Consider the following 27,611-nt stretch of genomic DNA (forward strand, 5'->3'; position numbering starts at 1 on the left):
CTTTGTGAGATTGGGAGAGAATCCAAGTGCATTGCTTGAGTGTTTGCATCTAGAGGCACTTGGTGTTCGTGTTTCGCTGTGGGATTCACTTGTTACTCTTGGTGGTTGCCGCCACCTAGACGGCTTGGAGCAGCGAGGATCGTCGAGCGGAGGTTGGTGATTGTCTCTGGCTCCGATCATGGTGATTGTGAGGGGTTCTTGACCTTTCCTCGGCGGAGAGCCAAAAGGTACTCTAGTGGATTGCTCGTGGCTTGTGTGATCCTCATCTTGTGTTGGTTGTGCGTCACCCTATTGAGGGTTTGGTGTGTGATGCCAATTAGCGTGTGAACCTCCAAGTGAGTGAATCGCCACAACGAGGAGTAGCTTGCCGGCAAGCAAGTGAACCTCGGTAAAAAATCATTGTGTTCATCATTTGATTCCGAGGTGATTGGTCTTTATTGTTATTCATTCTTATGATTGATTGGCTCCTTCCTCAACATGGCTGTATAACCTTCTTGCTCACTCTTTTATATTATCGCAAACTAGTTGTCAAGCTCTTTAGTGTAGCTAGTTGTGAGAGCTTGTTAGTTTGGTTAGTGTGGCTCTTTAGTTAGCCTTTGAGAGCACACTAACTTAGTGTAGTGACATAGCTATTGTGTGGATAGAAACTATATAAACTAGAATTGTAGTAGGTGGCTTGCAATTTTAGTAGGCTAGCGCAACACTTGTTTCGCCTCATAATTGTCTAACCGGTTTGTTAAGTGTTGTTGTAGAATTTTTTAATAGGCTATTCACCCCCCTCTAGCCATTAGGACCTTTCACTCTGGCGTGCTCGTCTTCCTCGGGTCGGCTCCAATTTCATGGTTGTCGCTGAAACAGAAGGTGGTGGCGCTGTCTACGTGCGAGGCAGAGTACGTAGCGACGGCCACAGTGGTGTGCCAAGTTGTGTGGCTGCGCCGACTGCTGGGCGAGCTGACCGGTGCGGAAGCTCACCCACCAGCACTGATGGTGGACAACCATCCCGCCATCGCCCTTGCAAAGAATCTGGTTCTCCACGACCGGAGCAAGCACATCGACATGAAGTTCCACTTCCCCAGGGACTGTGTCGATGAAGGGCAGATCGTCATCGAGTTCGTCGAAACTGGTTGACAACTCGCGAACGTCCTCACCAAGCCGCTCGGACGTCTTCGACTCACGGAGCTGAAGGAGATGATCGGTATGGAGGGGGTACAAAGGATAGCAGTAGGATTAGGGGAAGAATTGTTAGATAATCTACTGCTTTCTTGTGTGAACACACAGCAAGGGAAGACAGCGCCGAAAAGGCTCCCTACTATGGTACTGTAGCAGCTGCAGGGACAGGTGCCGAACGGCTCACCTGCCTCATTGTAGCCACAGTAGGGACAAGCACAGAAGTCAGTCATGTTGTGTTATCTAGTCACTGTTGCAGCACGACAGCTATATTAGGACTAGATGGATATAGTTGTATATATAGTTTGCCACTGCAACTCAACAAAAAGAGTTCAGATTTACCATTTCCTATACAGGGCTCCGGCCAACGCTGGTGCTTGTACTGTGTGTGTATGCTCTGTTCTCCCTTCTTTCTTCTACCTCTGAGCATAGTGTGTGGTCGGACAACGTCTGTCGCGCTCGGCCGTGGTCGGCAAGACTGGTTAGTGGTCGACTCACTTGAGCCGGTGATCCAGTGGGCTAACACTCTTGTTGATATGTTGGAGGTGTGTTCTCCATGTATGAATGCATAGTTCTCCTGCCTAGAGATTGACACCGCAATATCATGCACAATGTCATGAACTCTGCATGTTTTCACATTCCCCAGATTATCTAACATAGATGGTTGAATCATGCACCGGCTGATGAGCTCATAGAAGTAACTTTCAGCAACTTCTTCAAGGGTTCTTGTAGTTGTGTCATCTACTACCAACCCTTTAGCTACCCACCTATTCACTAGGTGTTTTCTTTCAATCTCAAAATCTTCAGGAAAGATACTGAGATGCAAAAAGCAAGGCTTTAGATGCGAAGGCAAGTGGCTGTAGCTAAGGCTAACCACTCTCCTTAGCGCATCAAGGCTGGGATTGGTAGCTAGATCCGAGGGGAGTTGCTTGTATATACTCTCCCACTCCTCTGTGTCTTTATTGGCAAGTAGGGCTCCAATTGTCAGAATGGCAAGTGGGAGTCCACCACATTTGTTCAGTATTTTTTCAACTATTCCTTTGGTTTTGTCACCTCTCTCTAGGTCATCAAGACTTCTATTAGTCTTTTTCAGAAACAAGGTTCTAGCCTCTTCTATCCCTAGGAATTCAGGTTGGTGGATGTGTGATGGGTGACTAATACAGTATTCAGCTAATGTATGATTCCTTGTAGTCACTACCACACAACTATCATCCTTACCACTATATGGAAAAGTAACCTTAATGCTATTCCATGCATCAATGGTCCAAACATCATCCAAAACAATAAGGTACCTTGTTTCCTTAAGTCTTTTGGATATGTAGTCAGCAAGATGTACTTCTCGCACCAGTTGCCCTTGATGATCTTCTAAGAGCTTGTTCAATGACTCAACTCCAAATAGCTGCTTCACCATCTCCTTTAAAATCTCCTTTTCGTCAAATGACTGTGACACTGTGATCCAAGCACGGGTGGTGAACATGTCACTGAGATCCTTGCTATCAAACACCTTCTTCGTGAGAGTTGTCTTGCCAATGCCACCCATACCAACAAGGGATACCACTCTTGGACCTTTATGTTCCATGGGTTCCCTCGGCTTGCCTATTAATTCCATTATGTTCTTCTTCGGCTCATCCAAACCAACAAGTTGGGATTCCTCAACATTTAGAGCCGTGAAATTCCGGGTAAACTCTCTGTCACCTATCACATCAGTGGAGGCCGGTGGATGGTGTGAGCTTGATTGCATTGTACCTCATGTTCCTTTGGCTCACCTCCTGGACTCTTAGTTTGAGCGTGCGTATCTGGACAGCATTGCGATGACGCTCTCGCAAGCTGAGAAGTTGTTCCATAAGGCTCTTGTTCTTGACGAAGACCATGAACTCCTCTAGGTTATCTTCAATGTCATAGGCCAAATCGCGGATCAGCTCTGAATACGCCTTCACCACCCCAATGTTCTCACGTGCTCCATCAGCGGCTCTAAGGAATGCTTGCATCATCTTTAGCTCATCGCTGATGAACCTGACAACGAAAAAGATAAATAAATATGCATTGCATGCATTTTGAATATATATATACTTCATTTTTTTCTAATACATTCCACAGCCAATACGTTTCCAGGAAACTGAATAGTATGCTGGCAAAATCCAAAAAAGTATTTTATGTCTGGGGCTAAAAATTTAACAACTTAGCATATAAGTACTAACCACGAGTTCACTAATATGCTGTGATAGTATAGCTGTAAGGCTACAGCTAGACTTACATTCTATATATTTTGGATTAAAATCCTAATAAGATATATATATTTCGAACTAGTGCATATCATTTGTTTTCTTTTGAAACCAGTTCCAAAGAATGTGCAATGCAGGTGTGTGAATCTTATTAGTCTTAATTAAAGGCTTCTTTTGCAGCTTCCACATTAATCCTCACGAAATTTGTTTGAGAGAAAAGATGAATCCTATAATTCGTAAAGGTACAGAAATATCTAACCATTAATTATGTATTGTATAACCATTATTATTAACAATAGTAGCCATTGAACCTTTTCTTTTAAATATCCACCCCTGCCATTACAAAAGTAAACCTTAAATAAGCCCTTTAAATCTCCATCAAAATTACTTACCTTTGCCATTATAAAAATATATAAACAATTCTGTATTTTTTAATCTAAAGTACTCATTTATGTACCTATTTAAATAATATCAAATAATCCATAAAATTACATCTAAACTACTCGCCTCCTCCACGATAGTTAACTAATAACTTGAAAAGAACCTCTACATTCTTATTCTTCTAGATTACCCACCTCTACCATTATGAAAAATAACACAAAGTATACACATGTATATATTCTAAATTGCCAACTTCTACTATTTATAATAAATAAGAAAAAGTAGCTCAAAGAATGCAAGCTTGATGCTTCACACCATGCATTCCCACGTTAAATGCAAGCGGAGACCAATAAGCCTAAACGTTCATAGTTTGCCAACAATTTATAGAAACGGGTAATTGAAGTCTATTAGATCCAGATAAATCCTTTGTGTCTATAAGTCTATAACAAATGGCAGAAAGCAAAGCGAAGCTAAATGATTAACTGTGGCTCAAATGTATCCATGAACTTCTAACACATACTCATGTTTCTTAAAAAAAATCTTATGGAGGAGCATGGGTTGATGGACTAGTTTTTGCGGAAACATGTAAAACTAACAGTTTCATATATCTCTTGAATTCAATAAAATTTATTATAATCATGTTGACAGCATAGACATGGATTTACAGAAACAAAGATGGCAATATATATTTCAATCATGTAGGACCGCTTTACTACAAGGGGAAATCATGCAAAAACCTAAAAATTACCTAGAAAAATCATTATGTAAAATGAAACCTAAAACGAGTGAAAACAACGTGGTAAGTATTCCATTCATTCCAAATTGAATGTAATTATTATTTAATTAGGTGCAGCGTAATATGAAACTAATCATTTTTCTTATGTTACATTGCCCCTGACAATAAAACAATACTATCCCCATCCTAAAGTATAAGTGATTTTGAATTGTCCCAAGTATAACTATTCTAAGTTTGATCAAATTTATAGAAAAGAACAATAATATTGATAATACCAAAATGCATTTTCGTAATTTACCTCTTTGATGTGGTAGGTGCTAGCACTTTTTCTACAAATTTTGTCAAACTCATGATAGTGTGCTTAGCACAAATTGAGATCCTAGTAACAAAAAGATAATTTCAAATAATCTAGTAGACCTGCTTAAGTTTTATCCTAAATTTACAGATTATTAATCATAATTTTTTATAAAAGATTCTGAAGTTTGACACAACTTCAAAATAATAAAAAAATCCATGGAAGCCCCCACTAGATAGATCCTTTTGTTTTCACTTTACTAGATTTTGAAATGAATATTTAGGACCCTAAAAGAATTCAAATGAAAAAGGTGCTGCAGATATCATCTACTAAAACTTTGTTTTGATCGTTTTTCTATCCAAAGTTGTTTAAAAATTTAAAAATTTAAAATCATTAATATTAAAATAGAATTTCTAGGCCCTAACTGTTTTTTAAATGTAAAAGTCATCAACTACAAAGTATCATATATCTTCGAGTACTACAATTTTAGTTTAGGCCGTTTCTCCATCCAAGATACTTTGAAAAGCTAAAAAAGGTTAATTTCAAATTCTGAAAACTTAAATCAGAATTTATATGTACTAAATGATTTTAAATGAAAAAGTTGCCAGCTGTAAAGTTGCAGATTGCTACGAGTATTACAACTATGGTTTTAGTCATTTCTCTATCTGAAATCATTTGAAAAATTTTAAAATATTGAATTTTAAATTATGAAAAATTTAGACAAAATTTTTGTGGCTTCAATGATTTCAAATGGAAAAGTCTTGGAGTACTGCAACTTTGATATAAAGTTTATTTTCATCCTATTTGATTTGAAAAAAAAGAATTTATTATGCTACACATATTTTTAGAGCCGGGCTAAATTGCCACTCAGAGGCCTCTAAAATACATGCGAGCTGGCCGGCTCAGAACCATTTTCAGATGTGAATTTACTAAGCCGCCTCTAAATGACTTTTTGTAGACAGAAAAACCTCCGTTACCAGGCGACAGTAGTAGAGGAAGTACCAGATATCGTCGTGCACCCCAAGCAGCAGGCCCATCTCCTCCCTTGCCGCTGACGAGGCGACGCGGAGCGCGCTGCCCACCAGTGTGGTGGCCATGCCCAGCGCCGTCTCCGCCATGGCGGCGCTGCTCTCCCTGCAGCTGCTGCTTCAGTCTTCACCACTCTCTCCTCCTGATCAGTATACAGCATACGCCTATGAGATGATGGTCGATGCAAGTGTGCAGCAGTGCAACTGTATGCGTGGTAATTAGTACATAACTAATCACTACGATTAGTTATCACAGGTGGACTAACTGCAAAGATGGATGAGAACAAAGCACGCCTGCAAACTGAATAAGATGCTGATCAGTATACAACATACGTCCATAAGATGCTGTCTTCTCATTTTGCGTTTGCACGCCTCTGCATCGAGGAAGTAGAACAGAGCACCAGCAATGCAAAACCAGTCAAGCGCCGGTGGACACGATTGGGCGAGATGCCGCGCAGATCGGCGCGCGTCTCGCTCGGGACGGCCTCGAAACTGCCGTATCCCGGCCTCCAAAGAATAGATTGGCTAGGAAGGCACTCACCCCACGTCGGCTAAGCAGAGTCGCCGGCGGCAAGGTCAGGTCCCCGGAGCTCGCGGCATTCGCCACCAGCACAGTGTAGAGAGGGAGAGTGAGAGGAGGGGGCAGGGGAGAGTGGTGCTCTGAACTTGTGGTCGTGCTCGTGTCTTGAACGTTGTGCAAGTTTGCAACTTGTTGTGTGTGCAGATGCAGCATGAGCCATGGCGGGGACAAGCTTTTAGCCATTTGTTATGCAATAGATGATGGTCTGCACATTGTTAATTGTGTTATCGAGGGCGAAACGTGTAGGTCACATGGACAGGAGAGGTAAAAGACATTAATAAAGAGGGAATAGACAAAAGTCCTGTAAACTGAAAGAATCAGTTCACATGGTTAAGCTTTTTTTCGCGACCATGCTCTGCATGTATATCATTAAGAAGGAAAAGAAGTTGTTACATAGGTAAACGCCGGTCGGCCTAGAATGCGAGCGGCACACTACGGCCGAACAAAGTTAACCCTGCAACAGAAGCAGCGGAGACTCTAGAAACTATTACATAAGAACAAATTTTGCGACATTTTCGACCGGCGAAGATCAACCAAGGACCCTGGGCGCCCACAATGCGGCCAGGTGGCCGTACCCCGCCTGTGACCATCGATCCACCTTCTCCTCAATCACGGTAGCAACATCAACGAGCGTGCGGCCAGCCCCATGGAAAACCCTCTGGTTACGCTCCTTCCAAAGACACCAAGCTCCAAAGATGACAAGGGAGTCAAAACCTTTGCGCCTCGCCATTTCGAGCTGCATTCGGTGCAACAGCCACCAGTCAAGGAAAGGAGCAGCGTCATTAGCCCCCTAATCATGTGGTTAAGCTTTGTTTATTCTTGGCTTATTTTGCCTTCTTTTTATTTATTTATTAGGGCTAAGCATGGAGGGTTGCTCTTGTTTGATCTTGCTAAGTATACGAAATACAAGCTTGATTTTTCTAGAAATAATTTGTGAGTTTAAGAGGGATTGAATAGTCGCAACGTGGTCGATGGTCGGTCAGGTCTTGTGTAATTTGCAAAAAATAAAATAAAATAAAAAATAGAAAAGGTAGTGATTGAACTTTAGACAAGGGTATGTATAGATTTTTTTGCGACAAAGAGAGCCTTTTATTACTGCTCAGAAACAAATTTACAATCGAGCGCAATAATATGATATACACAAGCTGCAGAATTAAAACACACGATGGTTGTGCCTTATCCTTTTCGCCGGCTGTGCAAGCTCATGATCGAGCTGCCCTGTTACACTCTGTCCTTGTGTAGATAACTCTGTCTGTTACCGCTGTGCAAGCTCATGTTTGCCACCCAGGTCGAGACCCTTGCAAAGATGAGGAAGATTGTCGGCCCCCTTGCTCTTCCTGCTGCTGTAATCCCAGTGCTGGCCTATATGGCTATATGCACTTCGAACTGAATAGAACCCATGCTTCTCATAATGCCTGGCTAAAAAAAATCATCCACTCGGAATCTCCAGCTTTAGAATTTGATCCACTTAAACCTAGAGGGCAGGCGACCGGCTGCCCGGGAAAGTTGTGTCCACTAAATTACCACTAGTGAAATATTTAGATTTTAAAACTCACGCACAGAGACTGGATGGCAGTTCAATGAGCCTAAAGGCCTGCCTCTACCCAACAGGGCTTGGTTGAACGACTTCAGACATGCATGCTTGCCACTTACATGAGCTGACTCCACCGGTCCACCCTGAGCCCGAGATATACGCACACTAGATCCATTCTGGACCGAGAACTCCTTCAATGCACATCTTCAGTCTCCTGCGCTTCTTCAGAAGAAGCAGCAGAGCCTAGTTACAACTTAGCTCCGAGAGGATACGTTTGCGATTTCAATCAGTGGCAGCTAATCAAATCTACTTTAGGGGTGGTTTTCAGTCCCGTAAAAGCCACCGGCACTCCGGCAAGCCGGTTTTCACCCGCTTGTGCTTCTACGTGTAAACAAGGGCCTCTTTCCGATCGGAATCTACAGAAGTTGCTCGAGACATCATAGTAGTAGTTATATGGCTTCTGCATTATTAATTTGGGCAAACATCCAGTGGAATATATACAACAAGTCTGCTGTCCAGATTATTATTACACACACAAAGAGTAAAGTTGAGCAACGGGCCGGCCCGGCACGGCCCGGCCCGGGCCCGGGCTAGGCACGGCCCGTAAGGGCACGGGCCTGATTGGCACGGCGTGCCGCCGGGCCGTGCCCCAATGGGACACCGTGTTTGCTTGCAGGCCCAGGCACGGTCCGTGGGCCGATTTACAGGCCGTGCCAGCCCGTTCAGCACGGGGCCCATTAAGACATCAGGCCAGCCCGTGGCCCGCTGTTTAAAAAACACCTTTTTCAAATTCATTTCAACAGATCTACAGTTCAGGACATGTATCAAATTCATTTTCACAATTGACAAGTTCACAAATCACAAAAACATTTCAGAATTCACATTTCAGACATGTATCAAATTCATTTCAGAATTCACATTTTCACAATAGCCCCCCGGCTTACCGGGCCCTACCGGGCCAACCCTAGAAAAACGGGCCGGGCCGTGCCGCACGGCGTGCCTTGTTGACAGCCCAAGCACGGCCTGCAGCGGGCACCGGGCCGGCACGAGGCACGGTCGCGTACGGGCCGGGCCGTTTTCGGACCGGGCCATGCAACCGTGCTTCGGACCGGGCCGAAAGCACGCGGGCTGCATGCTAATCTTTAACAAAGAGTAACCAAGCACAAGGTACAATGATACAAATTGATAATAAAGCAGTCCACATGCCCAATGAACAGAGTGGAGTTTACAAAGGGAGGATGATAATGATGACGTGCAGGAGCTGGGCTGTGCTGACGTGAATTTCCGATGACAATGGGGAAGATGGTGACGTGAAGGCAGATCAAGACTGCGAGCTCTCCCTTGGTTCGGAAACCACCCACATTTGCAGCACAGGGTGATTCTCGTGATTCTCCACTTCCTTCCGTAGCATATCTTGCTTCCCCAAACAACCGAACTCAATAGAAATCTTCTTGAGCTTTGGAAGGTGGTTGATACCATTGATCCCTGTTGTCAAATTGCAATCCAAGATGTCTATTGTTTCCATGTTAGGCGAGGTGCTCTGCTCAAAGGTCACCTCTGTCAGTGCCATTCCAGAATGACTCTGTATGAGGAAGATCCTGAGCTTTGGGAATCCATGCTCCCGGAACACTAACTTCTCTGCATTGAGTGCATTTTTCTTAAGACGAAGTCGCACCAGGTTGGGCAGTTCAGCCAAGGCCTCCAATTCCTTGAGCTGACAATATTTTAAGTCAACCTTCACCAAGTTGTCACATTTACCAACCCAAGCAGGTATCTTCTGAAGAAGCCCCTTCAACTTGAGACGCTCAAGAGAGGGCAGAGATGATGTAAAAGAAACCACCTTATCCAGCACATCAGCTTCTTCTCTCCGCTCCTTAGTACTCACACTGAGGGAACGGAGGGTGGACAGTTTTGGCACAGCCTTACAGAAGGCCTTGCATTTTTTCTTTGAGGCCCCTCTCCCTCTCACAACTATCTTCCTCAGCTGAGTTAGTTCCCCAAGCTCCTTGATTGCTTTCCGGCTTGTTCGCTTGATATCCACTTTCTCTAGTATTTGTAGCTCTTTTAATTTTCCCACTCCTCTAGGCAACTTAATGCCAGATGAAGTAGACCAGCAGCTAGACAGGGCCATGTGCAGGTCAGCAGTTGCAGTAGCATTACACTTTAAATAATCTATGGCATCCTTGAACCACTCCCCAGGTTTGAATTCATCTGTATTGAAACGAGTATAAGAGCCTACCTTGCTGCATCGAAGGCTGCGAAGGTTATGGAGCTTAGTGATTTCTGTTGGTAGAGTCGAAACACTTGATCTCTGTAGGTCTAGAGTCTGTAAGCAAAGCAGATTGCCTATAGACTTTGGAAGTGCATATATATTATTTAGAGACTTTGGATAATGCAAGTACTTCAAGTGTAGCAACAACCCTATGTATTTTATATCTTGTTGGCTTGCCTGAAATTGAGCATGTTTTAAATCCAGAATCCTCAACATCTTGAGTTTGGATGAGCAAAGTAAGGATGCTAGCTCCGGAGGCTCACTGAACACAGTTAAAGACCGGACACAGCTTAAATCCATGGCAATGTTCAGTTTCCTGCAAGCAACACATGACAGATGCCGGATACCAACTCTTGTTGCTATGTTGGAGGTGTGTTCTCCATGTATGAATGCATAGTTCTCCTGCTTAGAGATTGACACCGCAATGTCATGCACAATGTCATGAATTCTGCATGTTTTCACCTTCCCCATATTATCTAACATAGATGGTTGAATCATGCACCGGCTGATGAGCTCATAGAAGTAATTTTCAGCAACTTCTTCAAGTGTTCTTGTACTTGTGTCATCTGCTACCAACCCTTCAGCTACCCACCTATTCACTAGGTGTTTTCTTTCAATCTCAAAATCTTCAGGAAAGATACTAAGATGCAGAAAGCAAGGCTTGAGATGCCAAGGGAGGTGGTTGTAACTAAGGCTAACCACTCGCCTTAGCGCATCAAGGCTTGGATTAGTTGCAAGATCCCAGGGGAGTTGCTTGTATATACTCTCCCACTCCTCTGTGTCCTTATTGGCAAGTAGGGCTCCAATTGTCAGAATAGCAAGTGGTAGTCCACCACATTTGTGCAATATTTTTTCAACTATTCCTTTGGTTTTGTCACCTTTCTCTAGGTCATCAAGACTTCTCTTTGTCTTTTTTAGAAACAAGGTTCTAGCCTCTTCTTTCCCTAGGAATTCAGGTTGGTGGATGTGTGATGGGGGGCTACAGTATTCAGCTAATTTATGATTTCTTGTAGTCACTACCACACAACTATCATCCTTACCACTATATTGGAAAGTAACCTTAATGCGGTTCCATGCATCAATGGTCCAAACATCATCCAAAACAATAAGGTACCTTGTTTCCCGAAGGTTTTTGGATATGTGGTCAGCAAGATTTACTTCCGTTACCTCCTGCCCTTGATGATCTTTGAAGAGCCTGTTCAGTGACTCAACTCCAAAGAGTTGCTTCACCATCTCCTTAAAAATCTCCTTTTGGTCAAATGACTGTGACACTGTGATCCAAGCACGGGTGCCAAACATGTCACTAAGATCCTTGCTATCAAACACCTTCTTGGCGAGAGCTGTCTTGCCGAGGCCGCCCATCCCAACAAGGGATACCACTCTTGGACCAGCATTGGAGGTTTCATGTTCCTTGGGTTCCTTCAATTTGCCTATTAATTCCATCAGTTTCTTCTTCGGCTCATCCAAACCAACAAGCTGGGATTCCTCAACATTTAAAGCCGTGAAATTCCGGGTGAACTCTGTGTCACCTATCACATTACTGGAGGTGGATGGTGTGAGATTGATGGCATTGTACCTCTTATTCCTTTGGCTCACCTCCTGGACTCTTAGTTTGAGAGTCTTTATCTGGACAGCAATGCGATGGCGCTCTCGCAAGCTGAGAAGTTGCTGCCGGAGGCTCTTGTGCTTGACGAAGACCATGAACTCCTCTAGTCTGTCCTCAATGTCATAGGCCAAGTCGCGGATCAGCTCCGAATACGCCTTTAGCACCCCAATGTTCTCACGTGCCCCGTCAGCTGCCCTGAGGAAGGCTTGCATCATCTTTAGCTCATCGCTGATGAACCTACAACAAAAAGGATAAATAAGTACGCACCCCATTTATTTTGAATATATTTTTTCTTTCTCTTGTAATATATTCCACCAGATATAAGGTCAATATGCTCCTAGGAATTTGAATAATATGTTGGCAATTCCCAAAAAATTATTTATTATGTCCGGACATAAAAATGAACTAGTTAGTATATATACGATGTGATGACCACGTCCAGCAACGGGACACACTGACGCTATACCTGTAAGGCCAGTCTCAGTGGGGGTTTCATCTCCCAGTTTTCAACACATCCATATTTTAGAAACGGTGCAGAAGAGTTTCATTCCCATAAAACTCTCTCTACTCCCATGAAACTTTTATCTTCTCTCTCTTCATCAAGACAGTGCCATGTCAGCATATTTAATGCCCATAAAACTCTATGAAATCCCCATTGAGACTGGCCTTAAGACCACTAATATTATGTGGTCCAAAAAAACTGAACCACGAGTTCATTAAAATGGTGTGTCTATTTGATAAATAAGGAGGTTTTAAGGGTCTCTTTGCCATAGCTCCACCAGCTCCAAATTCATGAAAAATAGTTCCAGATTCAATTTTTCTTGCAAAACGGTTCTAGCTCCACCGGCTCCACCATGGATCTACTCCACCAAAACGACGGATCTGCTCCCGATTCACCAAATTGGTGGCGCACCACAATGGGTGCTCCACCAAATTCAAGTTTGGTGGAGTTTGACAAAATTACCCACCATGTCACGGATTACACAGAAAAAACAGTTTGTTCTATTCTTTCCTGTCTTCTTCCCCGTCGTTCTATTCTTTTCTGTCTTCTTCCCCATCGCTCCACACCATTGCCCGCGACCTCACCCTCGGCTAGCCGCGCGTCCGCCCCCGGCTAGCAGCCACACCACCCCCAGCTGGCCACAACCACCCCCAAAGCCGCGCCTGGCCACGAGTGCCGGCAGCGGCCACGAGCTCCGCCCCTGGTCGAGGACGCGCGAGGTCAGACGAAGAAGAAAACACCATGTTTTTTTTTCATTTTTCATTATGCCCCTAACGCGTGGGGTCTAGATGGAAGTGCAATAGAGATGGAGGTGGGGCTGTATCAAACACTTTGACAATCCCTGCTCCACAAGTGGATCCAGCTGAATCTCAGATTCATATTCACTTTTTCCGGTGCTAAAGCTCTGCCAAAGGGGCCCTAACTCCTAGAGGCAACCACATACGCAACAGATGACGACTTTAGCAAAAAAAAATCACCAGACAACTCGAGGATCCGCCTGAAGGATTAAAAAAAGTTCACCTCAACCCCCACGCATGGATAGAACGAGGCGAAGGCGGCAACTCCCGCGCAGAGGCGTAGTCGGTGCCCACTGGCTGCGGAGGACGCCGGTATGCGACTGGGCAATGCCGCCACAACAATCGTCAAGGACACCGGGATGTGTCGGCCGCCGGGGTGATGCCACGGCGCTTGGCGCTATCCGCTTGTTTCTGCTTAGCCCACCCCCACCAGAATCTGAATCACACGCGCCTCTGCCAGTCTGCCCTCCGGCACGGCTTGTTCTCGCTGTCGTCGCCGGCGGATGTGGATAGGAGCCACAGGGAAAGGACATGTGAGGGGTAGGGATGGAAACAGATTGGGTTTGCATTCGCATGGAATCGGATTCGGATATCACCTTTTACGACATGTGCGTCACGACATGAATGAACTTGGGTGGCGGGTGACATGAGTGGTGTGGTGTTGACGAAAATTTGCAGCTCTAAAAATCAAAGCACGAAGAGTGAGAGAGAGGAACGGAGGGGGAGAAAGTGAGGAACGCAAGAAATTTTTACTCTTTACTATTAAAATAGATAGATAGATGGATGGATAGATAGATAGATAGATAGACATATTCGTGTGTTGTAACAGGACACATAATTTATTGTGCAGGTGCTCATACCAATGATAATGAGTTAGCTATTTTTTTTGTTGGTTTTAATTGAGCTTGACCCTACCTTGAATGAAATAAATTTCAAGGTCTATAAAATGCTAGTAGAATAAAGTATTAATTCTTTATGCGAAATTGGCAAGAGATTGACTTAATTTAAATATGACTATTGTGCCCGCCAATTATCATTTTCTTTTTAAAAAAAAAAGATAAAATGTGAGCCCACATGCGTGGAGCGACGTGAACGAGCTTGAGCGTCAAAATGCATGAGTAGTGCGGAGCCATGTCATTGGCCCTAAGGTCTCTCTAGGTCTACTATACATTTCGGATGTGCTAAGCTAAGGGCCTAAGGCTACAGTCACACTTATACCATATTTTGGATTTTGGATTAATAAAATAAAATAGATATTTCAAACTAGTCCATATGAAAGGTTTCTTTCAAAATCAATGCCCCTATGTGAATATCATAGTATTACTAGAGACTCCTTTTTCTGCTTCAAAGTTAATCCTCACGTGAGGTGCCAAGGGGAAAAAAAGATATGAATCCCAGAAAGTGTAAACACTACCGGAAAGAGTAGCTTTGCCGTGTGGCAAAGCCAAAAAAAAACACTTGGCAAACAGCGCACGACATCTACAGTGCCGGCAAACGTCTCTTTGCCGAGTGTTTTTTATCGGACACTCGGCAAATACTTTGCCGAGAGCTGAAACTGACGCTCGGTAAAAAAAAGTAATGTGACGGCGCGGAGACGGTCACGGCACGTTTGCCGAGTGTCCAGGATTTGACACTCGGCAAAGCAGCCATGTTTGCCGAGTGCCCCAGCCCTGACACTCGGCAAATATGCCCTGGTTTGACTCAACAGAAATATGTGGAGAGCAGAAAAAGTTTCAAGGTCAGAAGAGAAAAAAACTTGTTTCTTTGCCGAGTGCCAAACAAATACACTCGACAAACATATTTCTTTGTTGAGTGCCAAATAATTACACTCGGCAACCTTGTTTCTTTCCGAGTGCCAAATAATTACACTCGGCAACCTTGTTTCTTTGCCGAGTGCCAAACAAATACACTCGGCAAACATATTTCTTTGCCGAGTGCCAAATAATTACACTCGGCAAACATATTTCTTTGTCGAGTGTATTTATTTGCCGAGTGTTTCCACTCATGGACATTCGGCAAACGTACTAACGGACGGCACACGGACTAACGGTTGTCCACGTGGCGGTTCTTTGCCGAGTGCCTAGCTTTTGCCGAGTGTTTTTTTTTCTGTTTTGCTAAGTGCCAAATTTTGTCGAGTGTTTTTTTTTACCTTTTTTGCCGAGTGCAATTATTTTGTCGACTGTTTTTTTTAAACACTCGGCAAAGAGCTTCTTTACCGAGTGCCCAGTATAATGCACTCGGCAAACATTCTTGCACTTGGCAAACACCTAGTTTCCGGTAGTGAAAAGGAGAGAAACACACATTTAGACTCTCATCAATATCAGAAATAATAGACATTGGATCTAGTATGCTTCTAAATTATCTGCATCTCTCATTATGAAACTAAACCTAAAATAACCTTTAAGTCTACATCCAAATTACGTACCACTTGCATCTAAATTAGTATCTAAATTATTCATCTATATCATTATTAAAATAATATAAAAGATTCTATAAAATTGCATCTAAACTGCCTACTTCCTCGGCAATTATTAAATAACTTCAAATAACCCTCTAAAGTTCTCCATCTAAGTTATCTACCTCCATTATTATTAAAAATAACATAGATTACTCCATATATGATTCTAGCTACTTACTTCTACTATTATAAGTAAATAAAAAACTAACTCAAAGCATGCATGATTCTTGGCACCACACATTCCACATATGCGTGCATGCAGAGAGCGATAAGCATATATTAATTTTTCATATTTTGTTAGAAAAAAGAATTTTTTAATCCATCCTCTGTAAGAGATTTGTACACATTAGCAATCATTCATAACAACTGAAAATTAAAATCTGACCGAGTGGTCAGTGCAGACTCAGTACCTCTCCTTCGGGCTAGTCAGAGTTCGAGTCCTGGGGGACTCACTCTCGTGGCTTCAGCCAACGACGGGAGGGAAAAAACTCCCTCGTTCCAGATTCAATGGCCAGCTCATCTCACGGGGCTGCGGTGCCGCTGTGTAAGGGTGGAGCAGGGTTCGGGAGTTTTCTTAATCCGCGTGAGAAAATCTTCTTCTTAAGCCGGAACACCCAGGGCTCTAGCCACCGCGGATTGAGTTTTTTTTACCAGGACAAGATGAATCCTTAATATCTATAAGCATAGACGTTAAGTTTGAATGTAAACAGATGATAGGGAGCAAAGCTGGCTAATTCTTAATAGTTGTAGGCTCAAACTTTTAACACTCATGGCTCCTCAAATTGTTTGATTGTCCAAGAGCATATGTTGATGTTGCTACTACTTGCTAAAATATGTAAAACTATCATCTTCATATATCTTAATACTTTGAGTTCTTTGTTTTATTTTAATCTTGTTGATACCATAGACATGAATTTACAAATATAGGTGACATTATACTTCACTCACGTAGGGCCTCTTTACTACATGGGAAGATGTAAAAAATAAAAAAGAAAGGACTTCAAGATTACATAGAAATATCATCATGCAAAATGAACAACTTAAAACGAGTAAAAACACATACTCCATCCCATAAAGAATGACACTATGGAGTTCATGCGGGTTAATTTTTTTAAGGTTAACTAGATTTATAAAAAATAGTAGCAACATTTGTATCTTCAAATAAGTTTATTATAAAAATGTATTCAGCGAATCATCTAACGATACTATTTATGCACTATAAATATTATTGTTTTTTTGTATTTGGTCAAAATTGAGATTGTTTGACTTCTCGGAAAGTAAGAATGCCATTCTTTGTGGGACAGAAGGAGTAGTAGGTACTCTATTCATTTCAAATTAAATGTATGCATAATTAACTTGGTGTAGTTTAAACTGACAGCCTGTTCGTTTCGGCTGGATTGGTTTATAAGTCATGGCTGAAAGTACTGCTGGCTGGTTTGGTGTGAGAGAAAAATAATGTTCAAGCCATGGCTTATAAGCCAGATACGAACAAATAAGCCGAAACGAACAGGCTGTGAAACTAGATGTTACATTGAGAAATTTTACAATGGTTGGAAAAAAAATGGGTTATCCATTGGACGAGATTGGACGATGAAAAAATAGAAGGTACCCAACTGAAAGTACCTGGAGATACAAAATAGGCGAGGATATTACCAAATTAGATGGGACCAGTACCAAAAATATGTGGGGCAAGATCTATTTTTCATTTTATATTTTATTTCCGAATAAGGGTAAATCAGTCATTTTACTACTGTCATTCAAGGGCAAAAATAGGATTAGGCAAATATTTTGCAGTTTTTTTAATGTGACTTTTTAATGTGACTGATACAATGGTGCTAATGTGCATAGTTAGAGTAACATTTTTTTAATGTGACATATATGATGGTGCTAATGTGCACAGTTAGTGTGTAACATTTTTTAATGTGACATATGATGGTGCTACATACATGTGGTACATGAGAGATTAATTTCATGAAGGGCTGCTTGGACACGAAACGCAAGCGAAGACTCGTTGGCGAAAAACGACTGTGAATCCGTGACGCACATACGGGAACATACGTGACACAACTATTAGTGATCGCTGGGTCTCTTATAGCAAACAAATATGGCAGCCTCCAATTTATGCATGCATGCCGAGCTAGCTGATTTCCGAAGGCTTGGTGGCGTATAATGTATATATACTGCATGCATGCGGAGAAGGTTTAGGCAGGCTAGCATGTGATACCCTCAATTACTAAAATACCCTCTATAACATATAGGAAAACAATTTCAAATTAAATAATCCAGTTGTACAGCTTCAGTTTTATCCCAAATCTACAAATTTCTTGATATTAATTGCCTGCCAAAATTATGAATTTTGAATCTTATACGTACACGTGTACCTCTTAATGCTACGGAGAACAAAAGGAGAGATATATATTAGTAGAGGAAGTACCAGATATCGTCCTGCACCCCGATCAGTAGGCCCATCTCCTCCCTTGCCGCTGACAAGGCGACGCCGAGCGCGCTGCCCACCAGTGTGGTAGCCATGCCAAGCGCCGTCTCCGCCATGGCGCCGCTCTCCTTGCAGCTGCTGCTTCGTCTTCACCACTCTCTCGATCTCCTCCTGATCAGTCTGTGACATACGCCTATGAGGTGGCGATAGATGCACGTCTGCAGCAGTGCACCTGCGTCTATGCGACATGCGTGGTTTACTTATAGGTGGGCTATCTTATCTAGCTGCAAAGATGAGAGATGCTCGCCTCCTCAATGCAACTCTCCTTTAGCCTTTGCTCGCCCTTGAAGCAAAGCAAGCACCAGCTTATTCGCTCTTTGCCGTGGTTCCTGAACATTCTATTTCGTGAACCTTTGGCATATCTGAATGCCTGAAAGATGGAAAGGCTGGCCATTTTATGCGCCAGAAGCTCAAGCTAAGCATTTGATTCTTACTCGCCGGTGTCGAGGCAACCTTGGTCCCTCAGAGGAACAACGTTCAGGCAGCATCTTGCAATGTGTGGGCATATAGAAACCTTTTTCGTAACGCCGTGTGAAAGCTAGAACCAGTTTTATGACTGAACGACACAGAACAACGTTTTTTTAAACTTATGGATAAAATGCGAACCGAGGGTATCTCAGTTTGTTAGATTACTTATTGTGGAATTTGTAGAACTGAGTTCAAGTTCTTGACTTACAACGGTATTTTGCTAAAATTATTCTAAAAGAAATGACACTATTTTTTAATGGTTGGTGCTAGCGATGTGTCTATCGATAATACCAACAAATTGCTGATATCTAAAAACATCCAAGAGCTCAATAAAGCTAAATTTAAACTTCTCAAGTCATGAATACCTAGACCACCAGCCTCTTTCTTTTGTGCAATCAATTGCCAGCTAGCCAAATGATATTTATGACTATCCTCAGCGTTATTCTACAGGAAATGTCCTATGGGAGTTTATCATTCGTATAGCCCATTTTGGAAACTTAATAATAGACATCAAGTAAATGGGGATGTTTGCCAAACAAGCCTTAAGAAGAGTGAGCCTACGAGCATACGAAAGCAATCTTCCCCTCCACCCAGCTATTCTTTTGATAATTTTGTCAGTAACAGGTTGTAGGTCATTTCTTGTCAGCTTAGTAAAATGAAGAGGAACTCCAAGATATTTGATAGGGGAAGTTACTTTTCTTACAGCAAAACACCTTAGCAAAATCATTAGCTCTATCTTCCTCTAGCCCAATAGTAAATAGGTCACTTTTGTCGTAGCTAATCTTCATGCCAGACATTTGTTCAAAGCAGACAAGCAATACAACCACTTAAGAGTGCTTGCCTTTTCCAAATTGTTTTCAAGAAACAGCGCAACATATCATCGGCATACTGTAAACTAATGATCCCACCTTCTGTTAACTGAGTTCAAGTTCTTGACTTACAACGGTATTTTGCAAAAATTATTCTAAAAGAAATGACACTATTTTTTAATGGTTGGTGCTAGCGATGTGCCTATCGATAATACCAACAAATTACTGAACGTGTTGAACACAAAGTAAGCTGCAAAAACCATGAGCTTTGACATGTGAAACACAACAGGTAAGCTGCAAATGTGCACAAAGTAACTCCTAAACAAGCTGCAATCAATCCAGTACAAAAATGTTCTGTTCTGAAGGTGAGGTTAGAGTCTACCAAACACTGACAAAAGCTTCGGGCCTAATTACCGGGCAACTACACTTTGGGCCCAATTATCGGGCTGACCAACGAAGCCCAGCTTCGGCAGTGGTGGGCTTTGATCAAGCGCAAAGTGCCAGACTGCCACTTAATTAAAAACAGAAAATTCCACTTAAAAAAAAGGCTAAGTCTATTGCGCTTCCGGTCGCGCTACGCGACTAGCGCGCAACAGGCCCGGCCCTTGGGGCGGACGGGCGAGCAGGGCGGCCTTTCTGGGCCTCCGGGCCATCAGGTGCCCCGTATGTCTACGATGTAGTATACCAGTAGTGCTGAGCTTGGTCCAACTACCATGGAGTGAAGGCAGCGTATCAGTGCACTGCAGTCTGCTTGCGAGAGGCCGACCAGCAACGTTTGCATCAATGCTGTTTTTTTTTTTCATGCCACTTATACACTTTATATTTATATTTATATTTATATTTATATCAGAGCATATATTTTTTCAGTCACCCTTTCAGTTTACTGAGACATGATTTTCATTTTTTCATTATTTCTTTCAGTCTTTGTTTTTTTTGGTTTCATTTTTCCTTTCAGTTTAATAAGTTATGAGTTTCATTTCTCAGTCTTGTGTTTTTTTTTAATTTTTTTAGTTTCAGATTTCAGTGACCTTTTTAAGTTTGAATGTCTTTCTAAATCCAGCATATTAGTTGCCTCACCTATAATGTATAAGTTGTTATAAAAAAGTAGCCATTGTACACATAAGTTGACACAAAAGAAATTGTCCCCCAGTTTCAGTTTTCGGTCAGGTTATTTTTCAGTTTTTTTTAGTTTGAGTTTTCAGTAATGTTTTTTTAATTTTTTTAGTTTTAGTTTTCAGTCTAGTTTTTTTTTTGTTTTTTAGTTTCATTTTTCATTCTAAGTTTTTTTTAATTTTTTTGTTAGTTTCATATTTCAATCAGTCTTTTAGGTTCGAATGTCTTTCTAAATCCTGCATATTAGTTGCCTCACCTATAATATATAAGTTGTTACAAAAGGGTAGTCATTATACACATAAGTTGCCACAAAAGAATTTGCCCCCCAAGTTCAGTTTTCAGTCAAATTTTTTTCAGGTTTTTTAGTCCTAGTTTTCGGTCATGTGTTTTTTTAATGTTTTTAGTTTCCGGTTCTCAGTCACCCTTTTAGGTTCGAATGCATTCCTAAATCCTACATATTAGTTGTATAATAATTTACCCTATAAGTTGGCACCTTATGCAATACTTCATCATCTAATAATTAGCCCCTTATGGTGCAGCTTATCTTATTTTGGGTTGGTACTATTGTCTTTTTAATAAATGTCCCACCAATTTTTAGCTAGTCATGTTTTTCGGCTTATATAGTGGGTTTTATAATAACTTGCCCATCTAGTTAGCAGCTTATGCAATGCGTGTTCTAATAATTTGCTCCAAGGCTGTAACTTGTCTCGTTTTGTATCGCTATCCTCATTTTTTTAATAAATGCCCCCAGTTAGCAGCAAGTCATGTATCCTAACTTTTTATAATATGTTTTATAATAACTTGTCCCTTTAATCGACAGCTTATGCAATGTTTATTTTCATAATTTGCCCCTTTAGATTGCAGCTTGTCTTGTTTTGGTCCGTTACTCTCTTTACGGGTTAGTATCTTTATGTAAATAATACAAAAAATTTGGTATATTCACATGGTAACATTCGATGTGTATACTATGTAATAACTTCGGTATATTTTTGGAGTAGCAATTTTAGCATTTCATGGTAGTAACTTCTTTGATAAATCTCCTAGCATATATTTACATATAAATCACTATTAAAATAAAATTTATCGAAACTTATGCAACTGGGTGCAGACGGAATTGAAAACGGACGAGGGTTCAAAAGTTATAGCAATTAAAAAAATGCTTTGCTTTTTTGTTTTGCGTCAGACTGACGTCAGTTTAGGCCAGTCTCAGCGGGGGTTTCATCTCCCAGTTTTCAACACACCCATATTTTAGAAACAGTGCAGAAGAGTTTCATCCCCATAAAACTCTCTCTACTCCCATAAAACTTTTATCTTCTCTCTTCATCAAGACAATGCCATGTCAACATATTTAATGCTCATGAAACTCTATGAAATCCCCATTGAGACTGGCCTTAGCATGCTGGTTGGAAGTGGAATCTCAAGCGTGTCTGAGTTTCACGTGTGTTTGGGACAGCGGTGTGTGTCTAGAGGTCGCTCGCGTAGCTGGTGCCTGGGGTCGCGCGCTACGCCTTAAAAAAAACCCAACAAAATCGAGGTAATGGATTTATGGACACGGACACGGTAGGTGACGACTGACGACCAACGACTCCCAGCATGTTCGTTTGGTCGTGGCTTATCGTAAACGATCGTAAATTTTCAGTCGGAACATTATTTTTCTCTCACATAAATCAGCCAGCAGTACTTCTTCACAAACAGCAACGATATAAACCAGCCAACCAAACATGCTGGTAGTCTAGTGTCCACTAGCAAGCAAGCAAAGCAACCATGGGCGACGACAGTGGCGGAGGCACAGGGTATGCCAGGTATGCACTGGCATACCCTGCGGCACGAACGAATATACTATTATATATTGTATACGTATTTGTATTGTATTTATGTAAAAGAAAAAAGAAAAAAAAAACTTACCGAATGCATCACGCCAGTACGCCATGCACCATGAAAAAGCCCACTTGAGGCACCCACGCGGCCCATGCAGTAAAGAAGCTAACAAGACGTTCACATTAGTGCACGTCGCGTCCAGGTCCACAGGTTGGTCTGCCGCATCCGCATGAACACGTCCTCGGCGGCGGCACACAGGCTGCGGAAGTGCGGATCTCACCCTCGCCCAGGCCCAGCTGCGCCTGCTTGTTCGGTTGTTCCCCGTCGGGCGGCTGCGCCGGGTCTCCTGGAGGCTGGAGCAGGAGGCAGCGGATGATGTCGTCACTGTGACGAGGCGGCGTCTTGGCGAATTTGTGATCACAATTGTTTTGGTGAGATTCAATCTTTGTTCGTCGGCTTTTAAAAAAATCATGTTTTGGTGAGATTCAATCTTTGTTCGTCGGCTTTTAAAAAAATCATGTGTACTTTAATTGCTAATTGCTTAGCGCTAAAATTATAGAATCATCTATCACGCGGCGAGGTGGAGGATTTTTCTCAACATCAGAGTCGATCTTGATTGATCTTTTGTCCAGTACTCATATCATGTGAGTGATCCATAATCGCATCTGAGAGTTTAATCGTGCAAGCGCAATTTATTTAATTATTTGGCATTGTGTTCTTTGTAATATTTATGCAGTTATGAAGAGAAACGGGGACATTGCATCTCTTTTTCAGAAGCATGAAGCAAAGAAGAAGGCTGCGGCAGCTACTGCTACTTCTAATCCTGATCCGATTGAACCTGTGGTGGAAGAGCAGATTCATGAGAGAGTAGTTGAGGAAATTGTAAATCCTATGCCACCTCCACAACCGTCTTCGTTGCCACGAGTTTATGACACCAATCGCCTTCTACGTGATCCAGGTGAAAGACATCCTATTCTAAAATATCCTGTTAATGATCAAGATGCAATTCGAAGAGCATATATTATTAAAGGTCCATTCAAACCTTTTGCACATGATTTTCCAAAAAGAAAGATTTCAGACAGGGATCGGGGATTCAACTATTGTTGGATGTATAATAATGATTGGCTTGAGTATAGTATTAAGAAGGATGCTGTGTTTTGCTTCATATGCTATTTGTTCAAGAAGGGTACTGGGTCAGACACATTTACTGTTGATGACTGGAAGAATTGGAATATAGGAGAGAAAGCACTTCGCAAACATATGGGTTCTAAGGCACATATTGCAGCTCAAGAGAGATACATTGGCTTTACAAATCCCAAGGTTGCAATTGATTATAATATTGAGAAGTGGAGTGATGAGGATCTTCATCTTTATAAGAAAAGGTTGACTTATTCACTGAGGTGTATCAAGTTTCTTTTGCATCAAGGGTTGGCGTTTCGTGGACATGATGAAAGTGAAGAATCTAGCAACAGAGGGAACTTCATTGAACTTTTGAAATTTCTTGCCGGAAATAGTGAAGAAGTGAAGAAGTATGTTTTGGACAATGTTCCAGGTAACTGTACCTTAACTAGCCCAGACATACAAAAGCAAATTATTCACTATTGTGCCCTAGAAACTAGAAAGAAAATAATTGAAGAACTTGATGATGAGCCCTATGCAATTTTAGCTGATGAGTCTAGTGATATATCACATAAAGAACAACTAGCTCTTTGCTTGCGTTATGTTGATAAATTGGGAAGGCCATGTGAGCATTTTATTGGAGTTGTTCATGTAGATGATACTACCTCTTTATCACTTAAGGATGCAATTGAAGCTTTACTTGTTAGTCATGGCTTGACTATGACTCAAATCCGTGGTCAAGGATATGATGGGGCTAGCAACATGAAAGGAGATATTAAAGGGTTGAAAACATTGATCATGCAAGAATCATCTTCTGCTTATTATATTCATTGTTTTGCTCATCAACTCTAATTGGTTCTTGTTGCTGTTGCCAAGGAAAATACTGATTGCAAAACTTTTTTTGATCAAATATCTATCTTGTTGAATATTGTTGGAGTTTCCTGTAAGCGTCATGACATGCTTAGAAATGCTAGGCTTGAGAATGTCAAGAAAGCACTTGACTGTGGTGAAATTGAATCTGGAACTGGATTACATCAAGAGATGGGTTTGCCTAGGCCTGGAGATACTCGATGGGGATCTCATTACAAAACTGTATGCAGCATCATTACTATGTATGAAGCAATCCATGATGTACTAGTTGATCTTGGGGATGATCCTGCATATAAGGATGATTGGACCAAAATACATTTTGTGACCGGAGCATTTGAGAACTTTGAGTTTGTTTTCTTTGCACACTTAATGTATATTATTCTTGGATATACAAATGAGTTATCTGAGTGTTTGCAAAGAAGGGACCAAGATATTCTTAATGCAATATCACTTGTTAATGTGGCAAAGAAAAGAATGCAAAAATTGAGGTCTGATGGTTGGGATAATTTTCTTGAGAAAGTCACTTTATTTTGCGATAAACATGATGTTGAAGTTCCTGCTATGGATGGTGATTATGTTCCTTATGGAAAATCAGCAAGGAAAGCTCGTGCCCAAAAGCAAACCAATGATGACCACTTTAGAAGAGAAGTATATATTGGTGTCATTGATTAAATAAGTCAAGAACTTGATAATCGGTTTGATGAGATTAATATGGAGTTGTTGTCTTGTATGTCGGCCTTCAGTCCTTCTAAGTCATTTGCTTCTTTTGATGCACAGAAGCTACGTAGACTAGCTAAGTTCTACCCAAAGGAGTTCTTAAATAATAATTTGCTCAAACTTGAGTTGCAGCTAGATAATTATATTGATGACATGAGACATGATGATAGCTTCAAAGGTCTAGACAATATTGTTGATCTCTCAGTTAAGCTTGTTGAAACAAAGAGGCACAAATTGTACGATATGGTTTATGAGCTCCTCAAATTAGTATTGCTTCTACCTGTGGCAACGGCAAGTGTTGAAAGGGTATTTTCTGCAATGGTTTTTGTGAAAATAAAGTTAAGAAATAAGATGGGAGATAGTCTTCTAGATGACTGTCTAGTCACTTTCATTGAGCGGGATATTTTCTTTGAAGTTGATGAAGATGATATAATCAATACATTTATGTCCTTTCGAAAGCGTCGAATAAAATAGTCACAAAAATAACATCGTAAGTCTCTGGTTCTCTTTTATGCCTTATTTCAATTATTGATATGGCTTTTGAACTATTTATACTATACTTAGTGGATGATTTGAACTTGATGTATGAATTTAAGCCTTATTATGTTATTTAGTGCATATATACCGAATCATATTGTCAATTTTATAATTATTACCGAATTGTTGAAATAGATTTACCGAATTATATATGAAATTTTTTTTACGACATACCCTGAGACAAAATCCTAGATTCGCCACTGGACGACGACCAACCATGGAAAATACCGCCGATCATTCAGGAGCTGGCCGCCGGCGTGCAGGAGCCACCGAGCCGATACGTGGTCGGCGAGCAAGATCGTCCCGCCGTAGCCGCTGCCGCCATGCCCGAGCCCTTCCCATCGTTGACCTCAGCCGGCTGTCCGCAAACGACGGCGCCGACGACGAGGCCGCCAAGCTCTTTTCCGCCCTGCAGAATTGGGGCCTCTTCCTGGTAATAATAAATTAAAGCTCTCTTTTCTTCTTGTTTCCACAGTCCGACCAAGCTCAGACTCTGTGTCTCTGTGTCCAGGCAGTCGGGCATGGGATGGATCCAGAATTTCTCGCCGAGATGATGGGAGTGACAAGGGGATTCTTCAATCTCCCGCTCCACGAGAAGCAGAAGTACTCCAACCTGACGAACGGCAAGGAGTTCAGGTTCGAAGGGTACGGCAACGACATGGTGCTGTCGGAGGACCAGGTCCTGGACTGGTGCGACAGGCTCTACCTGGCGGTGGAGCCGGAGTCCCGGATCATCCGGAGCCTCTGGCCGGCGCAGCCTCCTGCCTTCTGCGACGTCCTGCGCGAGTACACCGCCAGGTGCTGGGAGATCGCCGACGTCGTGCTCACTGCTCACTAGCCTCTCCAGGCTGCTGGGCCTGCACGAGGGCCGCTTCGTCGTCATGATGGACGAGGGCGTCGCCATGACGCACGCCAGGTTCAACTACTACCCGCGATGCCCCGAGCCGGACCTCGTCTTCGGCCTGAAACCCCACTCCGACGCCTCGGTGATCACCGTCGTCCTCATCGACGACGCCGTCAGCGGGCTCCAGGTGCAGAAACCCAACGACGGCAGCGGCGTCTGGTACGACGTGCCCATCGTTCCCAAAGCTTTGCTGTTCGAGAGGTTCGCCAGAGGGGAACGAGCCTTGGACACGGTGAAGATCGACCTCAACGACGACTGAAAACATGCATGATGTTTCTTGAACGACAGTCAACAACGATGATGATTGATGGATGATAGATTCGCATTCGCTTTGTAGGGAAGCTTCAGGGGGTGTTTGGTTCCAGGAACTAATTTTTAGTCCCTGTCACATCGGATGTTTGGACACTAATTTGGAGTACTAAATATATTCTAATTACAAAACTAATTACACAGATGGAGACTAATTTACGAGACGAATCTATTAAGCCTAATTAATCCATCATTAGAGTATATTTACTGTAGCACCACATTGTCAAATCATGCACTAATTAGGCTTAATAGATTCGTCTCGCAAATTAGTCTCCATCTATGTAATTAGTTTTGTAGTTAAAATATATTTAATACTCCAAATTAGTGTACAAACATCCGATGTGACAGGGACTAAAAAATAGTCCCTGGAACCAAACACCCCCTCAATTCTCCCAATCTTCCATCGACCCACATTTAATTTGTCGCCATGACGCCATGCTTGTGTGAAGTGAATCAGTTGCTGCCTGCCATTCCCATTTGTGCTTTGAACTCTGTCTTGGGTACCGTTTAGTTCCACTTCATTTTACAAAATTTTTCAAGATTTTTTGTCACATTGAATCCATGAAGCATTAAATATAAATAAAAAATAAAACTAATTACACAGTTTAGACGAAATTCACGAGACGAATCTTTTAAGCTTAATTAGACTATGATTGGACACTAATTACTAAATAACAACGAAAATACTATAGTATCATTTGACCAACAAATTTTGCAAACTAAACCAGGCCTCGGTTAATTCAGATCCAGAAACGCATTCTCGCAATCCCGCACTGTCCATGAAGTCAGACTGATGCGCTCCTGGCTTGACACGTCGCTTCACCAGTTGACCGAGATACTTCTCGCTTCCTTCAGACCAAGACTGACAATACAGT

At 42.1% G+C, this 27,611-nt stretch overlaps 2 protein-coding genes and 1 pseudogene across 2 annotated transcripts; 1 reads left to right on the forward strand and 2 right to left on the reverse strand.

The window, feature by feature from the left end:
* Nucleotides 1-2,615: 2,615 nt before the first annotated feature.
* Nucleotides 2,616-5,957, reverse strand: LOC136529816 (disease resistance protein PIK6-NP-like). Its single transcript, XM_066522879.1, has 2 exons — nt 5,804-5,957; nt 2,616-3,180 (listed from the first exon to the last, which is right to left on the reverse strand). Exons 1-2 carry the CDS (start codon nt 5,917-5,919, stop codon nt 2,871-2,873), a joined length of 426 nt encoding a protein of 141 aa, XP_066378976.1. The 5' UTR covers nt 5,920-5,957; the 3' UTR covers nt 2,616-2,870.
* Nucleotides 5,958-9,264: 3,307 nt separating this feature from the next.
* On the reverse strand, nt 9,265-18,209 carry LOC136525402 (disease resistance protein RPM1-like). The gene is made up of 2 exons (XM_066518403.1): nt 18,013-18,209; nt 9,265-12,058 (listed from the first exon to the last, which is right to left on the reverse strand). Exons 1-2 carry the CDS (start codon nt 18,126-18,128, stop codon nt 9,265-9,267), a joined length of 2,910 nt encoding a protein of 969 aa, XP_066374500.1. The 5' UTR covers nt 18,129-18,209.
* A 6,147-nt stretch (nt 18,210-24,356) lies between these two features.
* LOC136525403 (protein SRG1-like) lies at nt 24,357-26,704 on the forward strand (annotated as a pseudogene).
* Nucleotides 26,705-27,611: the final 907 nt, after the last annotated feature.

This window comes from Miscanthus floridulus, chromosome 19 (genome assembly GCF_019320115.1).
Source record: "Miscanthus floridulus cultivar M001 chromosome 19, ASM1932011v1, whole genome shotgun sequence".
Lineage (NCBI taxonomy): Eukaryota > Viridiplantae > Streptophyta > Magnoliopsida > Poales > Poaceae > Miscanthus > Miscanthus floridulus.

Bases quoted from the DNA above. Each gene is read 5' to 3' on its own strand.
- LOC136529816 (XM_066522879.1), bottom strand. From the start codon at position 5,919: ATGGCGGAGACGGCGCTGGGCATGGCCACCACACTGGTGGGCAGCGCG. The intron at 3,181-5,803 runs GTACTTCCTCTA...TTTCGTTGTCAG, and splicing joins GGGGTGCACGACGATATCTG to GTTCATCAGCGATGAGCTAA.
- LOC136525402 (XM_066518403.1), bottom strand. From the start codon at position 18,128: ATGGCGGAGACGGCGCTTGGCATGGCTACCACACTGGTGGGCAGCGCG. The intron at 12,059-18,012 runs GTACTTCCTCTA...TTTTTGTTGTAG, and splicing joins GGGGTGCAGGACGATATCTG to GTTCATCAGCGATGAGCTAA.